Here is an 18,866-nt window from a genome sequence, read left to right as displayed (position 1 = left end):
ATCCCCGGGAAAACCCACCCAAATGTGGCCAAGGGATGGGGTTTGGGGCAATTGCAGGTTGCATTTGCTGAGCAGAAACCAACTCCCAGCAGGATCTGCCCTCACTGAGCGTGCTCCATCCCCACCCACCTCCCGCGGCCGAGGAGACGGCGTGCATGCCACGCCCACAGAATGGCTGAGCATGCTCCAGCTGGGGGCTGCGGAGTGAAGCTGGTCGTGTCTTGTAATGGTTGCTGTGGGCCCGGGGGCGGCTGGGCGCCTCTCTCCTGCGCTGCCAACGGCCTCCACAGAGGAAAAAGGGGGCACCAGGGAGCTATGGGAGGGGGGGACGGGACGACAGTGAGCCCAGTCAAGGAGCTAGAGAGGAGAGACTGGGACTGCCTAGCCAGCAAGCCGGGGAGTACACCAGCAGGGGGAATGGGGACAAGAGGAGACAGATCAGACAGGGACCACGTCTAAACTGCAGGCGTCTTTCGGAAGAAGCTTTTCTGGAAGAGAGCTTCCGAAAAAACGTCTTCCGAAAGAGAGCGTCCACACTGCCAAAGCGCATCGGAAAAGCCATCTGCGTCTTCGCCAGAGAGCATCCACAGGGAATGCACGCTCTCTCGCATGTGACTACTATGGACGGAGTGGCCACCAGGGCATCTCTGCTTCTTCCTCTTTCCTCTTCTTGCGAAAGAACCCCCCTTCCCATCCACACATGCCTCTTCCCAAAGAGCTCTTTGGAAAAAGGCTTCTTCCTCGGAGAAAGAGGTTTACCAATGTCGGAAAAATCCCGCTGTTCTTTCGAGTTTTTTGTGAAAGAAGGCGATTGCAGTGTGGAGGTAAGTGAAGTTTTTTCGGAAAAACGGAGAGAGACGAGGACTGGGAGGGGAGAGACAGCCTGGACGAGGCGCTGGAAAGGGTGAACAGGGCCTGGGTGGATTTGGAGAAGTGCTGAGCACTCCCAGCGCCCAAGGGTCTCAAGCCAGGGGCCTAAAACTAGCAAATCGTTTTGACTGGAATCTGTTTGTGCCTCAGTTCTCCATCTGTAAAATGGGAACAAGCCCACCCCACAGGCCACAGGAGGCTGTAAAGAAAAATCAATGTGTTTAGCACTTGGCTGGGAGAGAGGCGAGTCATTGACTGGGCCGACGTGGACAATGCTCCAGCGGCCCGGCTGTCGACACTCCGGGACTGCTCGCTGTGGAGGCATCTCCCCTAGGAGCTAGGCGGAGGGAAGAGCACTGAACGAGGCAAGGGACCTGTGGAAGAAATACTATGTGATTGTGTCATTAAGACCCGTTAAAATGCCAGGGGGTGAATTCAGGTTGTCCCCCGCCACCTGACCGATGTCTGCTCTGTATTTAAAGCCTGATCCAAACCCCACTGCGGTCAGAGGAATGACTCCCACTGAGTTTGGGCAGCTTTTGTGACGGCGGCATGCCTGGCGGCGTACCGAGTAGCTCTCACAATTCCCTGTGAACGGCCGTAATGTGACATCCCTATAGCAACACACAGTGTTTACTGCCACTTCTGTCAATTGGCTCATGGCTCGCAGGCCTGCCTCTGGGAGAGGGAAAGAGCTGGGAATGGTTTCGCAGGCGAAGCCTTCTCTGAGCCATATTCTGCCCCCTTCCGGCTTAGTGAGAGACCAAAATGGCTGTTTTTTTAAAGGAAATCTTGGCACCTTCTCAAAGGGACGCATTCAGCCACCTGACCCAGATGGAAGCGACCCCGGCTTACAGCTTTAAGAGCTCACTGAAAGGTAAGAGGACAGCATGGTGGGGACAAAGGGGTACCTCCGAGGGTTTGAACTTGCTGCTACTGAAGGCAACGGCCTTTGATGGCTGTGGGGGCAGGAGTGGCCTTGCAAGCTGAGCGGTTAAATTCAGCAGCAGCTGAGCAAATACTTTTAAAAAAGCCTCTAAAAGGCCTGTAAAGTGCTGTGCCAAGCTCAGCCCTCTGCAAATACCTGTGCCCAAGGGTCTCAAGCCAGGCGCCCACAACTAGCAAATCATTTTGACTAGAATCGGTTTGTGCCTCAGGGTGTGTCTAGACTACATGCCTCCTTCGACGGAGGCATGTAGATTAGCCAGATCGGAAGAGGGAAATGAAGCCGCGATTAAAATAATCGCGGCTTCATTTAAATTTAAATGGCTGCCCCGATCTGCCGATCAGCTGTTTGTCAGCAGATCGGGGGAGTCTGGACGCGATGCCCCGACAAAGAAGCCTTTCTTCATCGACACAGGTAAGCCTCGTGAAACCAGGCTTACCTGTGTCGATGAAGAAAGGCTTCTTTGTCGGGGCATCGCGTCCAGACTCCCCCGATCTGCCGACAAACAGCTGATCGGCAGATCGGGGCAGCCATTTAAATTTAAATGAAGCCGCGATTATTTTAATCACGGCTTCATTTCCCTCTTCCGATCTGGCTAATCTACATGCCTCCGTCGAAGGAGGCATGTAGTCTAGACACACCCTCAGTTCTCCATCTGTAAAATGGGAACAAGCCCACCTCACCGACCACAGGAAATAAAGGCACTTTCACAGTGCTCATTCCACTTGTCGGCTTGCTCTCCACAGACACTCCACTGCAGCGGTTCTCAAGCGCTGGCAACCCGAGAGCCCCCATTTGGAGTTTAAAATTTTCACAGATCCCCGAGCCAGTTTCTAATTTTCTCCAGGGGAGCTCAAGCTCTGCTCAGCCACAGGCCACGCCCCCTTCACCCATTCCTCCAAAGCCCCACCCCCAACCTGCTTCATCCTGCTGCCACTCCACCCTTGCCCCTCCTCTTCCCGCCCCCTCCCTTCCAGCTGCACAGCTGTTTCCTGGTGTGTGAGGGGGCTGGGAGGGAGGGGGAGGAGTTGATCAGTGGTGCAGGTGGCTCCAGATGTGACTCATGCACCCCCTGGAAGACCCTCATGGACACCAGTTTGAGAACTGCTGCTCTGCTGCTCAGTTTACTAGTGTGAACGTGAGGCTACGTTGACACTTAAAACGCTGCTGGAGTGAGGCTGGCGCACTGCAGCATAGACGCTCACTTTAGCGCCGGGAGGGTTTCCCCGCTGCTGTGGTTAATCCACCTTCCCGAGAGGCAGTGGCTAGGTTGGGAGTTGTTCCATCAACGTGGCCCTGTCTCTGCAGGGGAGCGGGTTAAGTCTGGGGTGGACCTGCCCTTAAATGCCACTGCTCACCAAAAACAAATTTCCAAGCAGAAAGCCAACCCAGAGCAGTGAGAATTGTTCCCTGGAAATTTTTCTCGTGCCTATGCCGTTTGAAAGTTGTGCCTTGCGGGCTAGATCATTCAGTCCGGGACCTAGATCACCGGGACGTTTGAATACGGGCCAAAAGCACGTTATTTGCAGCCCTACATTTATTCCCTGACAAACGTGATTCATTTCCAACACACTGGAAAATACTGGAATCTGTTCACGGACAATTAAACAGCTCGAGGGGCAAGTGATCACGTAAGCTGCTTGCAAATCATTTGCCCACCTGTACATTCTGCCCCCTGAAGTGCTGCTGAGGTCTCTGAGTGGAGACCACTGGGCCCAGGAATTGAAATATTCGCTCATTCTACTGCGTCTGGCCAGGTCGGATCACAAGGGGCGTAACTTCCAGCCAGCAGCAGGCAGATGCTTCTCAGCGTAGATCCAGCCGGCTCCAGTGAGAGCCCCGTCGTACTGACACAGCAGAAGTCAGGCTCTTTCGCAGTAGGCAGGGTTGCTGTCTGCTTGGCTCTGTGCATTGTTCCCGGGGAGTCAAACATCAGCTCCCGGCCTCTGTTCATTGCACGCTGCCAGGAGAGGGGCGCTCGCTCTGCCCAGGGCTCTGCCCCGCTGGCCCTCGGTGACATTGGAAGCTTGGACAAGGCCGGACTCTCCAGGCAGAGCTGGCGAGTCGCTTTCTTGGCGGCCGTTGCCATCAAAGGCCTCGGACAGCCCCTCCGCAGGTACGTGCCGCTACCGAGAGAGCAGCAGCAGCTCTGCACGGGCTTGGAGTCAGCTGTCGATCGGTCTATTGTAGGGATGTAATAGTGCAGTCGATTCACCAGTAAGCAAAAGCGTAGTGGTTAATGCTATAGACTACATGCTTCGCCCTCCCCCTGCGCTTGCCAGTACGTTTTTTAGCATTCCAGCCGGCAGCCCAGCTCCGTTCCGGCTTGCGCTGGGTCCGGGAGCTCAGACCACACCCTAAAAAGGGGCTGCTGCCCCACAAGGGGAGCTGGGTTTTAAATTGGCTCCCCTCGCAGAGGCAGCAGCGCGGAGTGGCAGGGGGCACTTTGGGAGTGGGGCCGGAGCGCACTGGCTGCCGGAACTGCCCCCGGGACTATCGAATAGTCGAGTCACCGGTAAGAATTCACGAGGTTCCTCGGCTATTTATTAACCGACATTTAACATGCCTCGTCTATTGCCTGTTGGCTCCAGCTTTTCTAGGAATGGCCGGGGCAGGATCTGTTGTATTTGGGGCATCCCCTGAAGAGAGGGGATGTTTCAAACAGAGTCCCGGTGCTCCGCAGGGGAAAGCAGGGCGGGGGAGGGACGTGCTGTGGGAATGTAAACATGCACACACGGCGCGACGCGATCCAGGCGCTGCTCGGACATCTCTGCGCCATCCCCGTCTCGCGTCCTTCGCCTGCCTCTCCGGCGTCGCCTTGTGGGTGTCCAGCTGGCAGCAGGAGCTCAGAGCGGCGGCGACGGGCATCCCGCCCGCCCCGAGCCGGCCTCCTGGGGGTAACGCCCCGTTTCAACTCGTCAGCAAGCTCGCCCGCCACCTGGGTGTCATCCTCAGCTCGGGTTTCTCTTCAGGGCCTCACAGCCAGGCTGCTAAGTTCGGGAGGCCCTTTTGGTGGAACACTTAAGAGCTGGCCGGCACACAGCTCCCGGGCGCTCCGGACGGCTCTCTGGCCTCGACACACGCCGCCCTGCCTTGCTCAGACCCACTTACAAAGCCGCCCCAGTGGTCATTTCCAAGCCCATCACTTGGAGTGTCTCATCCCTCTCTCTGCGCCCCTCAGCGAGCTCCCCTTTTGCTGTTGCATCGGCCCTAGCTGCACCTCCCGTCTCTTGTTCGTTGCCAGAAAGTCGACTCCTGCCTCTGACCATCGTGACGCCTGCCCCCACTGCCCACAGGTATTCAGTCGAGCCCCATTCTGCTTTCTCCCCTGCTCCCTGCCTACTTGGGAGGTGGCTGGGCACAGCCCTTAGCTGCTCCGTGCCTCAGTTTCCCATCTCTCAACTTCTCCACTTGTGTGTGGTGAAGACGAGTTCCTCAAGGGCTCGGAGGCTCTCAGGGGCCCAGGAGCAGGGCCATATAGTTATGCAGAGGGGAGCTTGGTGGTGAAGTCCTGTCAATGCCCGAGATGCAGTCTGAACCTCAGCCCTGCTCCAGGAGTTTTGCCTGGCTTTGGAAGCTCATAGCCACTCTAAAGCCAACGCAGCAGACCCGTGAGAACTCCTCCTGCGGGGGGCGCAGCGGTGCTGTGTCCAAGGGCCCTATGAGGAGCCTCGGGGGCTGAGTGACAGTCTGCAGCCTCTCGCGTCCCTCGGAAGGGACGGCTGAGACGGGAGGAACGTTCAGTCAGGAGACGGCTAATGGCGCCAGACGTGACCCTGCTGCTGCTCGGGACCCGTCTGCTCCCTTCCCTGCCCCGTTCCACACAGGATTTCGAGCGGCTCCCCCCGGGAGCCCTTTCTGTGTGTGGTGCACATGGCCACGGTGCACGGGTGTCATGGGTGCACGCGCACCGCAGGCAGCCGTGTAGCCCACCCCCAGCAAGCCACGCGCACCGCACAGGGGTTGGACGGCGTCCCACCCAGAAAGAGAGTCCTAGCCCTTGTACCGTCTAAATCCTCTCCCCAAAGCCCAGCTCGCTTGGCTGCCTGCTCGGGGTGCCGGAGGGGGAATCCTTCCTCCCAGGAGGCCGTGCGGCAGTAGCCCGCTGGCGAGCGTGCGGGGCGCGGAGTCTAGCTGGGCAGCTTTGGCGGTAGCAGGCCATGCGGCTCCTGTGTCAGGCCCGGGGGGTGGCTCAATAAGGCAGCCATCGCACCACTCTGCTGCTAGCCCTTCCCCAGCGTGGGGGGAGCCACTGCTGCCCTTCTCCGTGGCATGGGGGGGGGGGAGGAGCCACATAGCGGCACATTCTCCTCTCCAGCCCCCGAAGAACCACCGTGCACGGCCACCTCAGGCGCCCCCGCGGAGCCGGGCCTGGTGGCCCCCCGAAGCCTGTCCCCCACCGTGCTGCTCCTGCATGTTGCACACCCGGGCAGCAGCTCTGCGGGCTTGGGCCACGCTCCTTCCCGCCCTGCTGCAGAACGGAGCAGGAGCTGGGCTGCTGTGGGGAGCGAGGGTGCCTCTTCACCCCCCGGGGACCAGCTGGAGGAGGAAGGCAAAACCCAGCCCCTTCCCGTATGAAAGACAAACGGTCTCTGAGCTCCAGACAGCTGGCAGCGGCGCAGTCCCACTCCGGGCCTCTCGAGGTGGGAGGGGCGAGTCCCCCTTCGACCGTGTATTTTCCTGCGCTCACGTCGCGCTGCGTGCGCCGCTCGGCCTGCAGACGCGCCTGTGGCCACCCACGTGGTCGGGGTTAGAATAACAGCGTCTGGGCCCTCCCGCGCGGCGGCCGGGGGCTGCGGAACACCGCCCAGGAGAGACGGAGCCTCTGCGAAAGCCAGCGCCGCTCTCTGAGCCCGGCCAAACGTTAGACGTCGGCAGGGCTGCTTGCTGTGCAGCCTGCCGCTTCTCCTGAGGCGAGGGGCGTGCGGCGGCCAGGACACCCCAGAGCCCACATCCAAGGCCTTGCTGACAGCCCCGGCCATGGAGGAGGCTAATAACGAGGGCCGTATGGAGACAGATCCGTGCCGATGTTGTACGCTTGGAGCCCTGCCCAGAGGGACATAGAAAACAGATGGAATTGTGACCGTGCGGCTAAGCAATAGGCCTTCGCCGCCAGCCCCGGCATCGGTTTCCTCTTTTCACTGGAGGGCTTAGACAGTCTGGCTGTCGGCAAGGCTGCAGCTGGGAAACTGAGGCAAGGTTGATGCCTCACCTACCAGAACAGTTGGCCCGAGTTCTCGGCCAGACGCAGAGCCGGGCGCTATCAAGGAACTGGTTAACCCTCCCCTGCGGGCCAGAGTAGCCGGGAGGTTGCTCTGTTTTACCAGCTGGGGACCGTACTCCACCTCTGGTGCCCTCCCACACAGCCTGTCCCAACACACCATATAAACCCATTGACTGAGGTCAGAAAGGACCATCAAGGTCATCCAGCCTGACCTGCACGTCTCAGGCCACAGAGCCTCGCTCAGCAACGGGTCCCCTAACCTCTGGCTGAGCCACCCAAGTCCTCAAATCATGAGCTCAGTTTTCAAGTAACAGAGAATCCTCCATTTGCACTAGTTTGGACTGGCGAGTGGCCCGTGCCCCCTGCCGCAGAGGAAGCCAATAAAATCCAGGGTAGCTCTGCCAGTCGAACTCAGGAGACAATTCCTTCCCGACCCCGAACGGGGCCGCCCGCTAGATCCTGAGCGTGTGGGCAGGGCCCACCAGGCAGACTCCGGGGAAAGAATTCTCTGGAGTAACTCGGAGCCCTCCCCATCCAGCATCCTGTGCTACCAGTTGGGAATTGGGCCACATCTCGCTGTCAGCTGACCCATCGTGCCACTGCTCCAGGCTGTTCCAAAACGTCCCTCTTCGGATGGGGAGGAGCCATCCTCTAATTCCAAGCCTAAATCTGACGACGAGCGATTTCTAGCCGTTTGTGCTGGGGTCCCCTTTGGCGTGTGACTTAAACAATTCCTCCCCCTCCCTGGGTTTGTCCCTCTGAGGCATGCTCAGTGAAGGACTCTCCCTTCTCGGACACTTCCACAGCTGCTCCAGCAGAGCCTGAGGCTCAGGAGTGTGAACCAGCTGCGGGTGCAGATTCTAGTGCCCGTAAGTGTGTTGCACACTAGCTGTGTGAGCCTTGCACGGGTGCACTGAGAGTTCCCGCGCATGCACTGACGGAGCCCCATTTCACAGCGCTCCAGCCATGCACAAAAGGGAAACCGGCCAATGGGAGCCCGTGGGCTGTATTTTGCCTGCCCCGATGTAAAGTAACGGAGTGACTTGTGCTCTGTATGGCATGGCAGATTTGGTAAGTACACCACGGCCTGCAAATAACAGGAATTAACTTTTCCTCACTATCTCTTGATTTTTTTTTCTGTTCAATATAGAAAAAGCTCATGACCATAAGCACAGACTGTGTATGATTAATAGATCAGATTAATTGTTTTTACGATATTTGGCGCACATGCACCAGGTACGTCTGTTGGAGTTGTAGAAAAGTTGTGGAACAAAACCAGGAATTTGGAGCACGTTCACTGACGAGTTTCACAGAACTTTTGATGATCCTGGTCTGAAATTGGAGTTAGCCCTGGCTTGAACCTGCCTGGTTCTGCCAGCCATTTACATTCAGTAGCTTGCAAAGAAGTTTGGGCTGAGCAGCTGGTTATATGTGAGGTAGGTTTAGTCCTATGGCTGGAATTGAGTTTGATGCTGCTAAAATCTGAGGATCTAGTTTCATGAGTGGAAACTTCACAGGACCAGCTGGTCTCACAAGATCTCATTAGCTTGGGCTAAAATCATGTGTGAATCCCTATTACCAGGTAGTGGAGGCTCATCTAAGCTGGCATCAGAAAACAGGACCCTCTGGGTTGTGTAAATTGACCACTTTGATCGGAGTTTCCTTTTGGACCCATCTTCAATTTTGCCTGATTGACTTTGAACCTGGGGTGCCAATGAACCCACAAATTCAGCCAGAAGTCCCATGGTTGGTTTGGTTTCAAACACAAAGGGGCTGCGATGCTTGACACCAGCTGAAAGTGTAGCGCATCAGACTCCGGGCTCCTTCAGGGAACTCCTTTGACTCACCGGAGAGCGAGCCACCAATGTGGGAGGAGAATCAGGCCCCGAGGATGCAAAGAACACACACCCGCACGCGTGCAAACACAGATACAAGGCGAGGTCTCATTGTTCTGCCTTTCTTCATGCTGAGTAGCCCCTTTGGATCACGTGAGCTAAGGGATCAGTCAGGGTGCGTCAGGGTGGCACCACCGGGCCCTGAGAGAAGGCCATACAGGCACTGGATTCAGCTCTGGTGAGGCCACATCTGGGCTGTGTCTAGACTGGAATGATTTTCCGCAAATGCTTTTAACGGAAAAGTTTTTCCATTAAAAACATTTGCAGAAAAGAGCATCTAGATTGGCATGGATGCTTTTCCGGAAAAGCACTTTTTGCGGATAAGCGTCAGTGCCAATCTAGACGCAATTTTGCGCAAGAAAGCCCCGATCGACATTTTCGCCATTGGGGCTTTTTTGCGCAAAACAATACCGTGTTGTCTACACTTTTGCCCGAACGGGAGCAGCATAGCATTTCCGCAAGAACACTGACAAACTTACATGAGATCGTCAGTGTTCTTGCGGAAATTCAAGCGGCCAGTGTAGACAGCTGGCAAGTTTTTCCAGCCCTGGAGTATAGCATCCAGTTCTGGACCTCCCCATTGCAGGAAGGATGTGGACACATTAGAAAGGGCTCACGGAGGGCAACAAAAATGGTGAGGGGATTGGAGCACCTGACCTGTGAGGAGAGGCTGAGGGATTTGGGCTTGCGTAGTCTACCCAAGAGAAGAGTGAGGGGGGATTTGAGAGCAGCCTTCAACTACTTACAGGGGAGCTCCAAAGAGAACGGAGAGAGGCTGTTCTCAGTGTTGGCAGATGGCAGAACAAGGAGCAATGGTCTCAAGTTACAGTGAGGGAGGTCTGGGTTGGATATTAGGAAAAACTATTTCCCTAGGAGGGTGGGGAAGCCCCGGGATGGGTTCCCTAGGGAGGGGCTGGAATCTCCATCCCTAGAGGTGTTTGAGTCCCAGCTTGACAAAGCCCTGGCTGGGATGATTGAGTTGGGTTGGTCCTGGTTGGACTCAGTGACCTCCTGAGGTCTCTCCCAACCTTATAGTCTCAGCTGTCCGTAAGACACAATGTAGTTCTTTCCCCTTTGTTTTACATGAACAAAGCAGCGTTGGTGAAGCCATGTTACGTACGTGTGCATTCGAACGTACGTGACAATAGTCCCTTGTTTCTGCTCGGCGTGACCCCCTGAAAGTTCACACACGACGCTGCTTCTTACCAGCCCTTGCAAATGTAAATAAAAGCTGCTAGTAGCGCCGGAGCTCTGTCAAGTGGGGGCAACCACACGTCCTAGCTAGAGTTCCACAAGCTAAAGGCCCAGTGCAGCCAGAGGAGCCCACAGACAGACTCCGGTGAGCTCGCTTTCCCCCCATGAGTTACCCTGGGGAGCACAGGGACCCCATTTGCTTCCCGTCCACTCTGGCACGTTGCATTATGGCTCAGATCCCTCCCAGCCAAAGTTGCTGAGCTCAGGGTAGTGCTGGCTCTGCATTCCTGGATGATGAGTGAGGGGTTCCAGTGTTGACTTTGAACACTGTTCCCTGTGTCTGAATCCACCGGGTGTTAAATTCTTCCAGATTTCTGGCTCGGTGCCGCAGCTCAGATGTGGCAAGGAAGCCGTTCGGCTGGAGAATAGGGAGGTCTCTGTGTGAGTTCCTCAGCCGCCTGCACCCTGAGGTTTCTTTCAGTGGAACACAATCGAGAAGGGATTCATTTAACGCGGTTCTGCGCCTAGGCTCCGTTAACCGTTACGTCTACAAGGAACTGGAAGTGCAGAGCTGAAACAGGGCAGCCAAATCCCTGCAGAACACATGCTGTTGCAGACTTCATTGACAGAGAAAGCTCAGAGGTGCTCACAATGCCTTTTCTTGTGTAAGGAAAAGCAGTATTTTGGGGGTGGGTTCTAATGTGTTTTACATTAGGAGCCAAACTCACACGGACTGACATTCCTTCAGACACATCTGTCTTTTCCCCAGGAGGGAAAAAAAACACAGTGGGCCCCCTAGACTTTGGGAGTCTGAAATCTAGATGCAAATATTGCAACTTGAGTTCCTCTCTCACAGGTTTGGGTCCTTGGTGATGATCTTTCCTGGAGCAGACCCACTTCCTCAGATCACATTTCTGAAAGTGAATTGGCATGACCATTATATAACAGAGGGATACAGGGGTAGCCCATGGCTATAGGCGGACTCGGCTGACGCCTATGGCACCGCCACCCGGGGCGCCCGATGATGACATCACGGGGGCACCCAGGGCGGCTGCCAATGACGTCAGTCCATTGACGGCCCTGCAGGTGGGGGTGCTGATCGCGTGTTCTGCCTGGGGCACCAGATGCCGCAGCCGGCCTCGGACCGCTCCTGAAGGGATACGATGAAGAAGTAAACAAATTACACAGTAAGGGTATGTCTACACTACAAAGTTAATTCGAACTAACAGCCGTTTGTTCGAATTAACTTTGATAGGCGCTACACATGCAAACCGCTAGTTTGAACTTAATTCGAACTAGCGGAGTGCTTAATTCGAACTAGGTAAACCTCGTTCTACGAGGACTAACCCCTAGTTTGAATTAACTAGTTCGAATTAAGGGCTGTGTAGCCACTTAATTCGAACTAGCGGGAGGCTAGCCCTCCCCAGCTTTCCCTGGTGGCCACTCTGGGCACCACCAGGGAAACTCTTCTGCCCCCCTCCCGGCCCCGGAGCCCTTAAAGGGGCACAGGCTGGCTACGGTGCCCATGCCAGGTGCAAGCCTGCCAGCACCCAGCCAGCACCCAGCCACCCGCTGCCACCCAGCCCTCCACCTCTTCCCGGGACCAGGCTGGCGGCTCCCAGGAGCCTGCCCGGGGTCGCAAGAGGCGGGCACCCGCCTGGTCTAGTGTGGACATTGTGGACCTCATCCACGACCTCCGCACTAGGCACAGGAAAGTGGCCATCTAGGGCAGGATAGCTGCCAGCCTGGCCACCCAGGAGCGTGTTTGCATGAAAATCAAGGTGGTCCAGTGAGACCCCCAACCCTGAGCCCTGAGCTTAGAACGGCCGTACTGGGTCAGACCAAAGGTCCATCTAGCCCAGTAGCCTGTCTGCTGACAGCGGCCAACACCAGCTACCCCGGAGGGGTTGGACCGAAGACAATGACCAAACCATTTGTCTCGTGCCATCCATCTCCAGCCTTCCAAAACAGAGGCCAGGGACACCATTTCTATCCCCTGGCTAATACCACTCCATGGACCCAGCCTCCATGAATTTATCTAACTTCTCTTTAAACTCTGTTCTAGTTCTAGCCTTCACAGCCTCCTGCAGCAAGGAGTTCCACAGGTTGACAATTTGTTTTGTGAAGAAGAACTTTCTGTTATTAGTTTGAAGCCTGCTACCCATTAATTTCATTTGGTGTCCTCTAGTCCTTCTATTATGGGAACTAATGAAGAACTTTTCTTTATGCACCCTCTCCACACCACTCATGCTTTTATAGACCTCTATCATATCCCCCCTCAGTCTACTCTTTTCTAAGCTGAAAAGTCCCAGTCTCTTTAGCCTCTATTCATATGAGACCTGTTCCAAACTCCTGATCATTTTAGTTGCCCTCCCCTCTCCCAGCCTCTCTCTTCCCCTCTCCCACCTCCTTTTCCCAGTCTCCCCGAGTTTTGTTCAATAAAGAGAGGTTTTTTTTTGAACATACGTGTCCTTTATTTTGTACATCAGGAAGGGGGGCTAGGGAGGGGTAAGTGGAAGGAGGTGAGGGAGGAATGGGGTACGAGCCCCCGATGGGGAGGACTGGGGTGGCTTTGCAGGCTCCTCGGGGTGGAAGCTCTACTGCAGCCCCCTGATTGACCCCTCCCCGGATGGCAGCCTGCGGCAAGTGCAGCCGGGCTGATGGCCGAGTCCTGTCATGTGCCGAGTGTGGGCATTCAGGGCACTCCAAGCCAGGACTGCTTTGATGTCCCTCATCGAGTTAGACAAGCGAGCGGGGAACCCCTGAGAACTGTCTGTCCGGGATGGGGGTCGGGTCCCTTTAAGCACAGCCCTCGGCTAGCCTGAGACAGCAGCTCCATGCTCTAAGTCCTAATCTGATGCCCTGCCGGCACTGCTTCCGGCCATTCTTAACATCGGTTCAGGGTCTACTCAATGTGCACATGCTAGTTCGAATTAACAAAACACTAATTCAAACTAGTTTTTAGGTCTAGATGCATTAGTTCGAATTAGCTTAGTTCGAATTAACTAATTCGAATTAAGTTAGTTCGAATTAGTGCTGTAGTGTAGACATACCCTAAGGAATCAGCTACATAGAACAGAAGGTGGGGGCAAGGGGTAAGGAAGAGACAAGGAAGAAGAGGAAATTGCTTATTGTAAGAGTCAATTAAGTGGCTAATCTGGAGTTACTATGAATATCAAAAGGTGGGGAGGCTGTCTTTGTAATGTGTAAGGTAATTATCATCTAAATTAAGGCCCGTTCGCAACTTGTCGAATTTTAGCATGAATAAAAGTTCTGAAGTCGCCCTCTGTAATCTGGTGTTAAAGTCTCTTTGAAGTAAGACCCATGTTGTCAGGTCTTTAAGGGAAAGGCCAGTTTGATTAAAATGTTGGCTAACAGGTTTCTCTGTGTGGAGATGTCTGATTTGTAAGCATCGATTCTCTGGGGAAACGACAAGTTTTCCAGAAATGATCAATGATTTTGGAAGCCCAACTTCAGACAACTTAAAGGGACCTGATTTCAAGGGTGCAACCCGAAATCACCCATCACTTTTGGGAAAGTAAGCCAGTATTTTCATTTGTCAGCATCTCTTTTCTGAGTATAAAAACTCGGTTGTAAAATGTATTGTATTGTGCTGAACTTATTTTAATTCCCAACTCTCCATCACACAGCAACCAGGAAGAAAGGGTCGGGTAGTGGCCAGAAGAAAACCTGTTCAGAAAAAAAAAAGACTACATTTGGTTTCTGGCTTTGTCTTTGACTTGCTGTGTTACTTTAAGCAAACCATATAATATTCTGGGCCTCAGTTTCCCCATTTGTAAAATGGGAATGATTATAGTAACACGTCTGTCCCAAATGGAGGATGATGTGAGGCTGGATTAAATGTCTGTAAAAGATTCTGAAGAGCTCGGAGGAAAGGCCCTGGGATGTACGATCTGGTACATTGTTGGCTCATTCAGGAAAATGACAAATACTGTTAAAAAAAAAAAGTCATCAGCTAATCACATTTATGAACAAATTCGCTTCCCCTCTTTTGGGGTCTCTCTCGTGTTCATTTCCCACAAATGTTCTGGCAAATGAGTTTCACAGCAGAAATATTTGGTGGACCCAGCAAATGTGAAGTGACTATCTTGAATGTTTGCAGCTAATTTAGCATTTGGAATTGCGAGGATTCACTCAAGAAGCCTCCATTTAAGATTCATGCTTATTCAGTCATGCAACAGAAACATACCATGTGGTCTATGTATCCAATGAGAACCTTTAAACTGTGCTCTATGGGACTGACCCGAATGACTCAGAATATTAAATACTCAAAACAAATGGCTATTGGACAATCTATGGTCCTATAATCAGGTGAAGAGAGGAGGACGTATCCACAGGGCAAACGCACCGGAGCTCATTGCCGATCCGATTGCAGACAATTTGTAAGATCAATTATTATGAGCCGTTGTTGAGAGCTAGCTAAATCCCTTCCATGTGTGTGCATGGGGGTGTGCTCATGTGCATGTATGTGCTGCAAATCTTCCTATGCCCTCCTTCCTCCACTAGGATCCACGCCCTTCATCCCTACTTGTAGTGCCTCGGGTCCTGTATTGGATTACGCGGTATAAGCAAATATTTTTTTGTTCAATCCACAAGTTCAAAATGTTTCAGAGAGTTGCTGCCATCTATAGACTGGAAGAAACACAGTACCAGAAACATGCAGGCAGCTGCCTCCGAGCTAGACAAAGGCTGCTGATATAAAGCTAGGCTTTTCTTGCAGCCTTCTGAAATGTGGGCAGGAGTGGCCAGTAGACAGGTGGATACAAATGTGCCTGTGAATAGCTTCCCCAAGAAGCTGGGCTCTTTCATAAGCTGTTTCCCTCTCTGTATAGAGCTAATATACAAGTGTATTATCCTTTTTTCAATCTTGCTAACTTCTTGTCCTCTAAATCTAAATCTTGCTCCAATAAATCTGTTAGTCTATAAGGTAACACAGGACTTCTCATTATTTTTGCAGATTCAGACTAACATGGCTACCTCTCTGATTCTTGTCCTTTGTGGTATATTGTGGCAGGGAGTTCCACAGGCTAATGATGCATGGTGTAAAAAACGTTTACTTTGGTCAGTTTCATACCCCAAACCAGGCCATGGGCCCTTTGTATCCAGAGTGGTTCCGTGGAAACTCTGCCATCGGCATCCCAGAGTCTTTAAAATGTTTTAAATATTTAAACATTAAGTGCATGCACACACACACACACACACATGCATGCACACATACATGCACACATGCATGCGCACATGCACACACACGCAAAATACACCATGTCTGTGTCTACACTGGCATGAATTTCCGGTACTGCTTAAAACGGAATACTATTCCGTTTTCAGTTTTTCCGGAAAAGGAGCGTCTACATGGGCAGGCTGCTTTTCCGGAAAAGCCCTTTTCCCGGAAATGCGTCTGTGGCCAATGTAGACGTGCTTTTCCGGAAAAGAGCCCCGAGCGTCATTTTCGCGATTGGGGCTTTTTTCCGGAAAAGACTACTGGGCTGTCTACACTGGCCCTTTTCCGGAACAGTGTTCCGGAATAAGGACTTATGCCCAAGCGGGAGCAGAATAGTTTTTCCGGAATAGCGGCTGATTTTGTACAGTAGAGCGTTGTTGCTTTTCCGGAAATTCAAGGGCCAGTGTAGACAGCTCGCAGCTTATTCCGGAAAAGCGGCTGATTTTCCAGAATAAGTGGCCCAGTGTAGACACAGCCCATCAGTGAAAAAGTCCCTCCTGGCTTCCAAGAGCAAAGCTCATTAATTCTCCATTCACTTACTATATTCCATAAAGCCAGGCAGATGGGAGGACAATACGACAGCCTGAATCTAGCGTTTGGTGCCCTGACTCGCTACACATTTAAGCACGTGCTGCCACTAACCACGCTGCGGTGATCTGCTGGGGGTGTGCTCCACCTAAGCTTGGGCTTAAATGCAGGAGAGGGGTGGGTTTACCCACAGGGTTGACATTAGGCATCTGTTTAAAGGTGCACTCTGGAGCCATTGGCATGGACGGCAGTTTTGCCAGGATCAGGCCCTAAGCGCTGGGCTGAATTTGTCTGTCCTGGGTAAAACACTGAAATAGCCATTGGCTCCATGCACAGAGCTGGGTCCTGGACTGAAATTGACCCACCGTTCTGGGTTGCTGGCTTGGACCAGTCTCTAAGCAGGAAGAAAGCGTTTCATGGCATCTATTATCTAAGTAGGGCTGCTGAGAGGGAGGGAGGGGCGGGGCAAAGAGGGCAGCTGCCCCAGGGCCGGGCAATTCAAAAGGGCAGCAGCAGCGGCCAGAGCCCTGGGCCCTTCCGCGGTGCAGGTAGCGCTGATGGCTGGGTTAGGGAGGCTAACCACAGTCCCACCCCTTTTGGGGAGTCCAGAGCCTTGCCCAGGGCCCAGCTAAGTCTCTTGCCAGCCCTGTGTCCAAGGGAATATTGGATCCATTTCACATGTGGCTTCTCAGTGACCTGAGGGCAAGAAGAGCACGGGGCATATAACAACCAATGCGGCTCTGCCTTCAGCGTCCTCTCCTGCAGTGAAAAGAACCCCGTCCTGAGCTTTGTCTGTGCTCACACACATACCGAGGTGGAGAGAATTCTCTGCTTGGGGCCAAGTTATTGTCTGACCGAGGATAACGCGGGACAAGCAGTAAGGGGCCCAAGCAAGCCTTTGTTTTAGTTGTCTGACCCACCCGAGCTGTTCACACCCAAACCAAACTCCCAAGCCTGGGATCCAAAGGAAGGGTTTAGCTACGGGCCAGCTGTTAAAACAGGAGAGCAGAGAGTTCTTTTTCTGGTGTACCCCTCCTCCCCTCTCCCCCGCTCCTGTTTTGAGGCCCGAGCTTGCTGCACGCCACTTCAAAATTCACTGCTGCCTGCTTTCATTGCTCTATTTGGGCCTCTCAAGCCATGGAAAGCCAGGTCAGCAAGAGGCTACCACCTCCCCACAGGTCAGTCTCTGGGCTCCTGAAGAAAAAAAAAAGACATCAGCTGAATCCAACCACCACAGCTCCTGTGGGGCTTTTCTAGTGCAGGTTAGAACAACATTTATCCTCCTGTGCAGACCGGCTCCTTGGCTGAAGTGCTGGCCAGGCATGGAGATGCATGGAGAGAAAAGGGGGCGGTTGCAGAGGCAGAGATGGGAAAATGGAAACAAACGCAAGAATTCCTCGGAGCTTAACCCACTTCAAAAGCCCCTTAAGTAAATAAATATGACAATCCGTCTGGATCAACAGAACGCAGCCCTTCAGCCGAAGTGTGTGAAACGCAGACAGCACAGATTTCTTCCCAAGTAGTCAGAGAATCCCAGAGCTGGCAGAGACCTCAGGAGCCATCGAGTCCAGCCCCCTGCCCAAAGCAGGACCAACCCAACTCAATCATCCCAGCCAGGGCTTTGTCAAGCCAGGACTTAAAAACCTCTAGGGATGGAGACTCCACCCCCTCCCTAGGGAACCCAGCCCAGCGCTTCCCCACCCTCCTAGGGAAATAGTTTTTCCTAATATCCCACCTAGACCTCCCCCACTGCAACTTGCTGTTTGGGGTCATGCCCAGGTATGATTTCCCTTTAAGGCTGTGCTGTTGTTTTCTGTTCCTGTTTGTTGCTGAAGCACGCTGGAGCTGAGAGATCCTCTTGTCGGGCTGAGCTGTGGTTCCCAGGCTCGGGAAACGGGGAATGTTCTTTTCCCCTTGGGAAGATTAATTGTACGAAGTCAACATTTCTGTTCTCCAGGCTACTGAACATTCCTGCTCCTCATGGTTAGCATCACAGGCCCCTGCCCGGCCTCCCAGGATCTTCGGACCGAGAAAGTCAGAAACTCAACCCCACGGCTCAGCTTTCCGGCCAAGGTCTGGATGTACTGTGTGACGTAGTGGTGTGTGCACAGATTTGAAACAGTGCTCCTCTAGAGATCCCAAGGAATACGCCGGCGACTTGGGATGGACTTTCCCCCAGCGCACGTCGTGATCCAAGGGGACCTGAGGATCAATGTCAGCACGAACTAATGGGTAGTTTCAATGAGCTGGCAGAAACCTCCTTGCTTACTATGGGCCTATTTCTGGTACCCTGGAGCATACTGGGTGAAATCCGGGATCCAATGAAGTCAGTGGCAAAACTCTCATTGGCTTCAGCGGCGCAACGATTTCACCGGCTGAATAGCAACATAGACAGTAAAAAGTCCCGTTGATTTCCGTGAGAGCTCTCCAAGAGTTAGGGCCTTCCCAGCGAGAGTAATTTGGGAAATAGAAGCTGGAGCCCTCTGAAATTCCCTTGATGGCCACCAGGCAGGGTGGCGGCTCTTTTAGATGTTGGACGATGCTAGCCGTGAAAACTAGGAGTAGAGTGAAAACTAGAATAGTGCTTTCCATAAGCAAGGTGCCTCTGAGAGCTTGTTTGCACTGGAGCATCCAGGAAATTTAATCTGAATGATATGAATTTGAAGAATAGTAATAGAGATGTAGCCGTGTTAGTCTCATCTTGCTGAAACAAAAGACAGGACTATGCAGCACTTTAAAGAACGGTCATTCATGCTTAAATTTGATACTTTACGAATGGGCCTTAACAGAGATGCTAACTACCTTACCCATTACAAAGATGGCTTCCCCAGTTATCACCCCCTAATATCATTATCTCGTAGACACTAACCTCCTCCCCTCGCTCCCCCTCTGTTCTAAAATCTGATTTGTCAATTTTATATGTGTTCATTTTTTTTGACTGTATCCCGTTGGTATATATGGTCATGC

General features: G+C 53.2%; 2 protein-coding genes across 2 annotated transcripts in view; both read left to right on the top strand.

The window, feature by feature from the left end:
- The first annotated feature begins 1,638 nt into the window (after window positions 1-1,638).
- The window catches only part of CDRT4 (CMT1A duplicated region transcript 4), a 53,998-nt gene continuing 36,770 nt past the window's right edge, over window positions 1,639-18,866 (top strand). The window contains exon 1 of the mRNA XM_075903512.2: window positions 1,639-1,747. Within this exon, the coding sequence (XP_075759627.2) occupies window positions 1,639-1,747 (109 nt within the window). The remainder of the gene's footprint in view (window positions 1,748-18,866) is intronic.
- The window catches only part of TEKT3 (tektin 3), a 166,532-nt gene continuing 154,168 nt past the window's right edge, over window positions 6,503-18,866 (top strand). Inside the window, exon 1 of the mRNA XM_075903508.2 lies at window positions 6,503-8,111. The gene's annotated coding sequence lies outside the window, so the exon portion shown is untranslated. The remainder of the gene's footprint in view (window positions 8,112-18,866) is intronic.

The sequence above is a fragment of the Pelodiscus sinensis genome, chromosome 20 (genome assembly GCF_052426305.1).
Source record: "Pelodiscus sinensis isolate ZL-2025 chromosome 20, ASM5242630v1, whole genome shotgun sequence".
NCBI lineage: Eukaryota > Metazoa > Chordata > Testudines > Trionychidae > Pelodiscus > Pelodiscus sinensis.
The sequence above is the reverse complement of the archived record's forward strand: the minus strand, read 5'-3'. Positions and strand labels throughout refer to the sequence as shown.